Genomic DNA, 11,313 nt, shown 5'->3' with positions numbered 1-11,313 from the left:
TGGGCAGCCGGACCGCGAAAACAAAGACAGAGGCAGCAGCCGCGCCCCGGCCCCCTGCCCGCCGCTCTGCCAGGCTTTTCCTCTCGAATGAGCCGTTCGGGGTCGCGGCAGCGCGAGCCAGGCGGGGAGAGGGGCCGGCAGGGCCTGCAGACCTGCCGTTCTGCATGACTCAGTGGTTTTGGGAGAAGGCCCTGTTGGGCTTTCCTGAGTGAGGCCTTCCCTTAGAGGGGAATGGGGGTCCAGTGCGACCCAAACTTGCTCTAAATCTGCTGGAGCATGGAGTCTAGGGTGCTCTTCGTGATATTTTAGTTTTTCCAACGTCGCTGCGTTTTCTCCCCCAAGATTCTTTTCATGGAGGAAGTGGAGCACCTTTCTCTTTGTTTCATGCATTTAAGCTGGTGAACACGAAATTTTGGGCTGGCTTTCCATGCACTTCATGTATCTGTGATTTGAGGAATGGGTCGGGATACGTTTATTGATTGAATCCATCCCAAGAATTATTGCCCGAGGAGATATTTAAGATAAAGTAGTATATAGGTCACAGCTTTGTTTAAACCTTTGGGCTTCAAATCATTTACAAACTTAAAAAAATCTAAATAAATTTCATTTTGCTTCTCATTTCTAAGGTTTTCCTTTTTTTTTAAGTCAGATTTGGGGACTCCATTTGATGAAAATGTTGCAATTTTATTTTTTGAGTTTTTTATTAAAATGTCCAAAAAATGAAGGATTGGTTATAGTTCACTATTTTTGTCTCAGGCCTGACATTAAGTCTAATCAAGCTACTCTTAGCAGAAGTAATTCAGATCTGAAGAGTAAGGACTTGTCCAAGGTCACTGGCTTACTGGTAGATTAGGTACTAGAACTCAGATCTCAACTCAAGGTGAGTGGGGGGTTTTGACGTCTTAAAACACCATATGTATCTGAAACACCTATATCTCAGAGGTGTAAATGCCCTTTATTCGGATTTTGGATTGGAGAATATTTTAGTTACACAGCAGGTTTTTTAGACTATGAATTGGAAAAGCTACAAACTTTACAGAAAATATGCATTTCCTCTATGTCTGATAGGAATGACCCATGAATACAGAAGTTTCTAACAACTTTAAAGGTGGTAAATAGTAATAGTATATATTTTTTAAAGACAGAAAGGAAATGCTAATAGTGAATACTCACCCCCAACTCAAATGGTTTCCTCTAAACATAAGAATTCTTTATGCCTCTGTTCCTTTTTCACTGCTTGTTTTTTTGTAAGCAGTCCTGACCATTTGGGGCTTTGTGAGTGATTAATGATGCTTGGGTCTTCTAGATTGGATTTGAGATTGTTCTCTAATCCTCCCTATTAGAAAAAACTGGCAGCCTTAATCACATTTTGTTTTGTTTTTCTTATTTTCCATATATGAATGTTGCATCTTTTAGTTCTTGAGGTTGTGTAGGAGTTGTCAGGCTCTGAGATATAAATAGAAGCTGATTTCAGAGGCCCCTGTTGACTAGGCTTTATGTGAGAGCCTCCATCCAGCTCAGCCTGTCACATTGCAGCCTTGTGACAGGCTGAAGCGCCCTCCCATGTGATCTAAGCTGCTGAGAAATATTAAGGCAAGCTGTGCACATGTGATGGCATTTAAAAGCTGGCTTTCTAGGGGGAAAAACCTAAAGATGGGAAGCCCTGGAAATAATAAACATCCTATTGTTTCTGTGACTGAATTCAAAATTTATTTTCAGTGAATTAAAGGTAGATGATTTTGAGGAAAAGGAAAGGTGAAATACTTTGTCAAAATGGATTGTTATTAGGTGGGAAATCCCATATAAACAAATATTTTATTCGTATTAAAATCATTTCATGTGGTTTAATTGGTTGGGCTTAAATTGAGGACAGTGCTTTTAAAGCCTATGCCAAATGACACTGGAAGCTAGGACAGAAAGTGAATTAGCATAGTTCTAAACCCGGCTTCAGGGAATGACCCAACTTTTTTCAAATGGCAGTTTACTTGTGCATGATGGGAATGAAAATACACAATTCATTATATGAATAATTTTTTTTGCTCTTGATATTTTTAACATTGAAAAAGTCAAATAAAAATGTTTATTAAACTTCATAAGTGATGTTGAAATGTTTACCCTGCTCTAAAATGAGTCAGCTAAATTCTACTTACTATTTAAAGAGACACTGTCAACTAAATTAATCATTGTTTTAAGCAAGTTGTGGATCTTGGTCATTCTCCATATAAGCTTGATTTGCTTGAAATATGGAGTCCTTTTGCTAATAAGGAAAGGTTGCTATCATTTAAATGTTTGGGGAATAATTGTAAGGATTCTGGCCAGGTCAAAATTGTTTTCACTAGAGAGGGAAAAGGAAATGGTGGGGAGGGTGTCTCATAAAAATCAAAGGGAGGCCAGTAACTAAGTTGAGGAAAGGGACTAGGGAAAGGGAAAATGTGGGGAATGATATTGACTAAATTATATTGTTGTGTCATGTCCATGTATAAATATGTAACAAAGAATTCCACTATTATGTATTATTATAATGCACTAAACGCAATAGGGCAAAAAGAATATTTAAACAAAAATTATTCCCTTTATTTATGTAATTTTGACAAAAAGTACTTCTTAAAAACATATTTTAACTCACTAGAATGTATTTTGTTTTAGTAGGAAAAATGAGTGATCACCACAAGCTAGAGCATATTTCCCTTAATCAGATGCTCTCAAATAATGCTTTTTACACAATTTTCAAAAAAAAAAAAATTAAACAGTATTTTCTCTTACCAGAGGAAAACTTATTAAATTTAACACATTACTATGTTTATGTTGATTCAAACAAGACTTCTGGAAAAGCGAAGGGTATGCTTGCTGTTTAAAGTTCACTGTGGTAAATGAGCATTAAATACTAACCATCAACTAAGAAAAATATTATGCATTTATATTGCTTTATATATTAAATTTGAGCATGGAAAGGTTTTTTGTGTGTAAGGATGACAAATGTTATTAGAAAAGCCTTTGGTTCAGAAATTTATGGTTAATAAATGGTGCTAAAAGGTGCTTTAAACAAATCATATTCCTGTCTCACAGAATTGTCAGATTACTGATGGCACCAGAATATGTCCAGATGTAATTTTAAGGTAAAATCAATATTCAGCTAGTTTAAAGAACCACTAATAAATACAGAAATAGTGATTCGTTATGATTGAGGTGTTCCCCTACCATATTTGGAAGTTCCCTCTAATATTTTTAGTAACAAAGTTAAAAGACATCATTTGGGATGGTTCACTTGTAGTGCTGGGGAGCAGAAAGTCCAAATACTAATTTCTACTGTTGATTAAAACAACTCTGGTATCCAGCAGGCAGTCAGACTGAATTGAAGCAAAGAATAGTTAACAGGTAAAATAATAAATTTTGGTACTTAATGGTAGAATTTCCTTTTGGTTCTAAAACAGTTCCTTTAATGCTCTTTGTTTTATAAAGGCAACAAAATATTCCTAATTGTCTGCTCAGTCTGGAACACAATTTGGGGTTTTGTTAGTAATAGATTGGTATTTTAGAAATAACAGGTATGCTAGTTATTGTATTCTGCTAATTTATTTTGGTGACATGCTACTTACTAAAATTTTGTTATTTTGTTTTGTTTATAGCAGAAAAATATGGCTCAGGAGACTAACCAGACCCCAGGGCCCATGCTGTGTAGTACAGGATGTGGCTTTTATGGAAATCCTAGGACAAATGGAATGTGTTCTGTTTGCTACAAAGAACATCTTCAGAGGCAGCAGAATAGTGGCAGAATGAGCCCAATGGGTAAGTTATTTCCAAGGAAAACACTTGAAGAACTGGTGGACAGAAAATATAGAACCAGAAATTGGGGCCCAAGACTGAGAATGCTGAAAGCCCAAGGAGAGAAGACCTGACGAGCTTAAAATTAAAGCAACAGCCCAAGTACTTGACATGACTGCATCCATCAGGAATGAATGACTACCTACAAGCATCTCTTAGCTTTTTTGGTTTTCATTTTTGAGGTTTTGTTTCATAATTGTGTTCAATGGATATGTCTTTAAATTTTTTTTTTAGTTTGGATACTCAAGTGTAGGATTGCAGCAAAGTGAAAGTGCTTAAATCACTAACCTAATTAAATGCAAGTATTACTACTTATTAAGTTGACACTAAGTGAGTTTTTGTAATGTTGATTTGTTTCTTACAAATTCCTTTTTTTAAATAGGAACAGCCAGTGGTTCCAACAGTCCTACCTCAGATTCTGCATCTATACAGAGAGCAGAGGCTAGCTTAAACAACTGTGAAGGTGCTGCTGGCAGCACATCTGAAAAATCAAGGTAAGGTTGAACATTTTTTTTAAGAGTTTAAGACATGGAAGAAATCAAGATGTTTGTATCCGTGTACTAACAAATATATTAATGTATCCAGATGCCCTTGGCTTTGCATGTATTGGACAAAAATTCCAGTGCCCTTAAATCTGACTCTTTAGGTGGTTGAGTAAAGATGTATATCACAATGTACTCCAGAAACCCTTCAAAGACACTTAACGTTTTGAAAGCTGTATTTTAATTTCCTTCTAACTGAAGTTTAGGGATTATAGAGAGTGTTATAGTGCCACACAGGTATTTTGGCACAGCTGCTCCTTTTGTCCTTGAATTATAGGCATAGCTAAAAATTCCTAGTTGATTATAATAGAGTATAGTGACCTTATACAAATAAGCAGCCTTAAGTTAATGAGCCATTTATCAAATTGATTGCTTTCTTCTCAACCATTTATGCTGGGCATCCAAAATCTTTTAAAATTTTGCAGGTTATCTAGCTCCACTTGATCATGTTGGAAATAATATATAATTTAAAGTTGAAATGACAACTTATTATCTCAAAAAGAAGTACCCTTAACATCTTTAAAAATAATTGTTTGCTTGAACTCAAATAGAAATGTGCCTGTGGCTGCCTTGCCTGTAACTCAGCAAATGACAGAAATGAGCATTTCAAGAGAGGACAAAATAACTACCCCGAAAACAGAGGTGTCAGAGCCAGGTATGCTTTTTGTTTTATGAGTTCAGTTCTGGATTTGGTAGTACAAGAGAAAGTTGGTGGCGGGATTCTCCTTCCCATTGAAGGACCAAAGAGGAGGGAGAGCCATGAAGTAGAGACCAAATAAAGAACTGCTATCTTGAAGTATAAAACAGCTATACTTTTTGCTCTCTTCTCCATTAATTGCCCCCAGGCCTACAAATTACCAAGATTATAATCTGGAGACTGGATGTGTTGAGAACTTAATAAACTTTTCAAGACCATAAAGAAAAAATTTATGGTCAAGAGCAATAACTGTTCAGTCTTGATATCGTCAATGTTGTAGAAAACATTCAAGCAGAGAACCTATGGAATACTAAACGTAAAAAGAACAGGATCCCTGTCTCATTTGTAGGAATTTAAAGCTCAGTATGGAAGGGCATTTTGGATTTCAACAGGTCATGACTTTGAGGCTGTGTTTATAGCACAGCCAAAAGTGCCCTAATGTTACAAGACTGACTTGTTAGAATTAGCTATGTGCACATAGTTCATTCAAATCAATTCATCCTTTCTCGGTAAAATGGTGACGGAATACAATATAAAAGTAAAGTGTGGAAAAAATAGTGTCAGTGGTTGTGTAATTTTCTTTGGAGGCTTGCTTTTGCTAACATTGGAGTCAGTTTTATCTGTACTGTTGTCAGTCTCTTTAAGTGAGAGTCAAATATTTTGGCCATCAAATGGCAGGTGAATCTATATATTTGATGTTTTGAAAGGAGTTTCATCTTTTGGGGGAAAAAAAAACCTTTATTTATTTTTTTTTTTTAATTGCTGACATTGGAAGCATATTTTGGGGTTAGATCTGTAGCTAATACATACTTTTATTATTACTTGAGAGACATATTGTGGTTCACTATTTATTCTATTTGTTCTTTCTGTATCACTTTTCTTCCTCTATCCTCTTCTTTATATGTCTCAGGAACTTATTATTCCTTTTCTCAGGTGGGGGCAGAGAAATGGCTGACACCATTCTCATACTCCTGTTTACTCTCATACCATCAGAATTATATTAAGGTTGTAATAGTAGCTTACTAAGAAATAGTAGTAGATAGAATATTTTCTAAGTCAGGTATTAGGTATAAATTCCAGTGAGGATATAGTGCTAATGCAAATGAAAAGTTGGGGCAGTTTTAAGTTCACATTAACCCAATCTGTCTGCTATAAAAGCTTGGATAGACAAATAGCAGTAATGCTAGAATAATGAATAGGCAGTAATTTTAACATTACATATATACATTGATTTTTCTATTCTTAAACCTTAGATCAACATTAAAACTTTAAAAATTTATAATGTTTAAGGTATAGTTGGATTTATGTAAGAAGTACGTTTTGGTCTTTTGTCTTAAAGAACCAGTGGGGTTATGTGCTTTAATGCAGTCTGCATTTTTTTGATGTGATAAATTCTATCAATAAATGTGATCTAAAGCTTAGAGGTGGAGAAAAGGTGGGGCTTTTTGTAGATAATATCTCACTACTCAAAGTAACACTAAAAAAATCCTGTTCTGCCAGTAGAATCCTTAATTTTCTAAAATCAAAACCTTACAAGCACTTCTAGATTGTTTGCAGATCTAACAATGTGACTTGTGAAAATGACAAAGTGATTTCATTAAAATTTATAAATGGTTTGGGCTTTGTCAAAATTTGTTGAGGTAGTCAGCATAAAAACCAACATGGTTTTATAGCCAGGTACCTTAGAACTTGGCAGTTCTATCTAAGTAATGAATTCCAGCTGCCCTAATTCAGAAGTTCATGTTTAGGAAATTGCAATACAGAAAAACTAAGCATATAAGCAGAATCTCCCCAGGTCTTTAAAAAAAATAGAATTAGTATTTTGTTTTCTAGTATTGACTTGTTAAGACTGAGATAAAGGAATATACTAACTGGTGATTTTATAAAATTTTAGAGGAGCCAAGTAGTTGTCTAGGCATTGCCAGGAAATTCTTAGACTTTAAGAAGTTTTGTCATTCAAGCGGAAGATTTTAAGAAAGGATTCTTAAACATTCTATGAATCTTATTCCTTCTTTTAAATATTTTTCTTTTTGGCTTAGATCATTATCAGCCAGTGGTCTCTGGAGAGATCTCTTAATTTTTATGCTTATTTTTCAGTTGTCACTCAGCCCAGTCCATCAGTTTCTCAGCCCAGTACTTCTCAAAGTGAAGAAAAAGCTCCTGAGTTACCCAAACCAAAGAAGAACAGATGTTTCATGTGTAGAAAGAAAGTTGGCCTTACAGGTATTACAAACGCTTAAGAATGTATATTTTACTGACTGCAATTAAAGAGCTCTTGGTCACTGTGAAGACTTTCAGGGAGAGAAAGTTTTCCATAGTGGGCTAGGAAGGATGCAGCAGTGTTAGATTTTAATTAGTTAAGAAATTGGGTTTAATTTCCATCTGTCTTCCTAATGTTATGATTATTGTTATCCTTATCTTCAGGCTTCTGAATTATTTTTCTCTTTTGGATTGACAAAGACTTATCACTTTTGATACTTTCCTTTGTAACTCTTAGGGAAAAGGTAACTGAACTAACATATCTGCCTACTTTGAACTAGGGATGAAATGCTTTTTTTCTTGTCTCCTTGAAACCTCAGAATGTTATGGTCGACTTTATCTAGTTTTCACTTGAAATACTACCATTTACCACATGATATAGTAGAAGTAGATATAGATATGCTTGGGATTGGGAGGGAGGGTACTGAGGATTGAACCTAGGAGCACTTTATCACTAAGCCTTATCCCCGTCCCGTCCCTTTTTGAGACAGAATTGCTCAATTGCTGAGGCTGGTCTTGAACTTTTGATCATCTTCCCTGGGATTAGAAGTGTGTGCCATGCACACCTAGGGCTATATTTTGAATTCAGGTCAACCTGTATAAATTCTACACTGTAATATCTATAGGAGTTGATGGAAGGAACTTTGTAGAATTAACTGACGGATAACCCATTTTATTTTCTTCATAGGATTTGGCTTAAGCACATTTCTTTAACAGTCTGTTGCCCTTTGAGGGTAAGACATAATTGTAGTTGTTTGAATTTCTCATCATATCAAAATAGGCTAAAGCTCTTTGACAATTTAAATTTGATAGACTGCATCAAGATTTGACAGATTTCCATGTTGTAAAGCAATGAAAATATGATTTCTTTTTTATAGTAAGGCTCCTTTTTTTTTTTAATTCTTTTAATTGCTACAAGTTCCCAAGTTACCCTGCTTCCTCTCATCTGTACAGGATTTGACTGCCGATGTGGAAATTTGTTTTGTGGACTTCACCGTTACTCTGACAAGCACAACTGTCCATATGATTACAAAGCAGAAGCTGCAGCAAAAATCAGAAAAGAGAATCCAGTTGTTGTGGCTGAAAAAATCCAGAGAATATAAATTACTACTTGTGAAGAGACTGAAACTTTGTTTTTATTTTAATATATCGTAGGAAAACATTAAAGAGCAGATGCATGGCCATTTTCCTTTGATGTTCTCCAGAGTTTTACTTTACACTTGTCTGTCTTATAATTGATATTTTAGAATGTTTGGGTGTTTGTTACAGGCAGAATTGGATAGATACAGCCCTACAAAATGTATATGCCCTCCCCTGAATAAAATTGGATAAAAATCTGCACAGCAAATTGAAATACACAAATAATAGGGACAAAATTTAGTTCCCATGTGCCAAACAAAATAAATGAAATCTCTGCATGTTTGCAGCATTATCTGCCTTTTGGGAATGTAATCAAGGTATAATCTTTGGCTAGTGTTATGTGCCTGTATATTTTTAAAAATGGTACACCAGAAAAGGACTGGCAGTCTACTTCTGTCATAGTTTTAACTTCACCTTCTTAATTTTCACATGTTCTTTGGAAGCAGGAAGAATGCTGTAAGGAGGATCAGATCTTCCCATGAAATCAGTATTTGGTGCCATATGTAAACCTGGTTCAATTGGTCTTATAAAAGCTGTCAAAAAAGACATTCTGTGAAAGGTAAACATCACAGCTGGTTAAAAGTAAAACCATCAAGCCAACAACTGGGTCTTGAGGTAACCTTTGAAGCTTACTGTGCTGGCCTGCACCAGAAGATACCTGCATTATTCTCATTACTAAAAATATGTAGCACAGAACTGCGTTAGGATTAATTTGTTTACAAGAAGAAGTTAAAACTGTTTGGTTTTCATATACAGCAGCTCTATTGAATAACATGCATCTGAATTTTAAGTTGCAAAGGTATCCGAACAGTTAATTTTTCATGTGCATCTTTTGTTGAATGTTTTGGTTCAAGAAAGAATGTTTAAAGCTTTTTAAAGACTTCAGTTCTTAATGTAACTGTATCCTTCTGCATGGAAAATCTTAACCAACATGGCTGCAGTAGACTTCTTAGTGGTATCCAGCACCACTTGCAGAGGGCTGCTTTATCATATTAATTGTACTTGGGTGTAGGACTCTAGTGTTCTTGGGTGTATTGCATGGGCTGCATTATCTACAGCATTGTACAATAACAACTAGAAAAGGCAGTATACTTCACTGATGCTTGTCTGGTAATATCACTTCTGTGTTATAATGGAAGGTTTTTTTGTGATGTATGAAACTTGTGTTTTTATATATAAATGAGCATAGTTAGATTAGTGTTGTGGTAATGCCTGTTTCCATCTGTAAATAGTTAAGTATGTACACGAGGCACTACTTCTGATTTATTGCAGTGTTCAGTCCTAGTTTTTACTTTTATTCTTAAAGCATTCAATTTTGCTTTTAATTTTATGTACCTTAGTTCTGAGTTAGATCTGCAGATGTGTACAGATAGTTCATATTTATGTATTGCACATAATCATGCTCTTCAGCATTGATGCTATATTGTATTATGTAAATAATAAAAGCCATGTACAGAGGGAAACTTCCACTTGTTCATTGGGTTTTTAAGCTTTAGTTAGAATCCTAAAGGGGAAAATAGAAAATGTTTCATATTCAACTTTATAGTTGTATATACAGACTTTGCATGGCTGTATTATAAATTTATATATATTCTGTTGCCATTCTTGAACTCGATTATCAAGTGAGAATCCTGAGTTATTTGAAAAATTTTCAAGTATGGCACATGATGGACAACTTGTTACTGAAGATCTGAATCTTCAGGATCGAAAACAATCTTAAAACTTGGAAAGGAATGAAATTCAATTATGACCTATTTTTGTTATCCATGTTGTACTTGAATCAGTGACTTAAGGCATACTTTTTTGTTCACAGAAGCAGTGGAGAAGATGACCATGAACTTTGTCTTTGCAGGTAATACAGAAGGACAAACAATGGTTACATGTAATTTTGCTCCCTGGGACAACAGAAACCAAGAGCAAAACCATTTCAGTTAGACATGGAAATACTAAGCCTTCAATCTTGTCAGTTCCTAGTGTGCTGCTACTTCTGCTTTAAGTGGAAGAAAGGTGTATGTAGAAGTCCATGTGTTGATTTGAAGGTAGTACCTCCCTCAATATGAAGACTTGAATCACAGTAGAATTGGAAATTATGGTATTTAGAAAAGAAAGTTTTTCAATTTTAAAATGAGGCTCTACCCCCTCCTACATATTGTCAACAAAAAAATATATAATTTAAATCTTTTTCAAGTCGGAATGTAGTGTGTGGGAGATGGGGAGATAATGGGTCTTCAAATTATATCAGTTTGTGAAAGTAGTAGCAAGAGATTGTCATGTATATTATCACTTTTTATAAGAAACATTTGTACTTAGGAATTGATTTTTTTCAGAGCATCACAAGGGAGAAGGAAGATTTGTAGATTCAGTTCTGCCAAGACTCTTGGATTTAGACCTAAATATTTCCCTCAGTTCAGACAGTATTTGCAATGTGCACAGATTTTTTTAAAAACAACACTATCTTGTTTCCTATGTAAACAATCTTTGTACCTCTAGCACCCAGCTTTGCTAGGATGAATTAGCTGTTTGACTGGGCTGTAATCCTTTTGTAAATCTAACCATTCAGTAAGCCTTGCATTTGATGAGGATAGGGCAATGGGGTATAGTGGTTATGGTTATGGACCCTGGGACCAGAATATCATCAGGGTAAAATTGATTTGGCTGCTCCATTGGTTAAATGATTGTAACTACTTGCTTTAGGAGTGTGAAGAGGACTTAAAAATTGCCTAGTATGTAGTATGGGCTGTTGTCCCAGTATAATGTATAAGTAATGATCTCTAGAGCTTGGAGAGAAGAATATTTGAAAATTTAATGAGGTTGGTCACATCAAGTTACATGGTGAAAAGGTTAAGATCTGTA

At 35.2% G+C, this 11,313-nt stretch overlaps 1 protein-coding gene and 1 long non-coding RNA gene across 2 annotated transcripts in view; both read left to right on the top strand.

Moving 5' to 3' along the window:
• Positions 1 to 10,900, top strand: part of LOC125617905 — a 26,245-nt gene extending 15,345 nt beyond the window's left edge. Inside the window, exons 2-3 of the long non-coding RNA XR_007349043.1 lie at positions 288 to 297; positions 10,723 to 10,900. This is a non-coding gene — a long non-coding RNA (uncharacterized LOC125617905). The remainder of the gene's footprint in view (positions 1 to 287; positions 298 to 10,722) is intronic.
• Positions 1 to 10,900, top strand: part of Zfand5 (zinc finger AN1-type containing 5) — a 12,100-nt gene extending 1,200 nt beyond the window's left edge. Inside the window, exons 2-6 of the mRNA XM_015492929.2 lie at positions 3,626 to 3,786; positions 4,205 to 4,316; positions 4,916 to 5,019; positions 7,159 to 7,284; positions 8,275 to 10,900. Coding sequence (XP_015348415.1) covers positions 3,636 to 3,786; positions 4,205 to 4,316; positions 4,916 to 5,019; positions 7,159 to 7,284; positions 8,275 to 8,423 — 642 coding nt within the window. The 5' untranslated portion in view covers positions 3,626 to 3,635 and the 3' untranslated portion in view covers positions 8,424 to 10,900. The remainder of the gene's footprint in view (positions 1 to 3,625; positions 3,787 to 4,204; positions 4,317 to 4,915; positions 5,020 to 7,158; positions 7,285 to 8,274) is intronic.
• Positions 10,901 to 11,313: the final 413 nt, after the last annotated feature.

The sequence above is a fragment of the Marmota marmota genome, unplaced genomic scaffold (assembly GCF_001458135.2).
Source record: "Marmota marmota marmota unplaced genomic scaffold, marMar, whole genome shotgun sequence".
Classification (NCBI taxonomy): domain Eukaryota; kingdom Metazoa; phylum Chordata; class Mammalia; order Rodentia; family Sciuridae; genus Marmota; species Marmota marmota.
The sequence above is the reverse complement of the archived record's forward strand: the minus strand, read 5'-3'. Positions and strand labels throughout refer to the sequence as shown.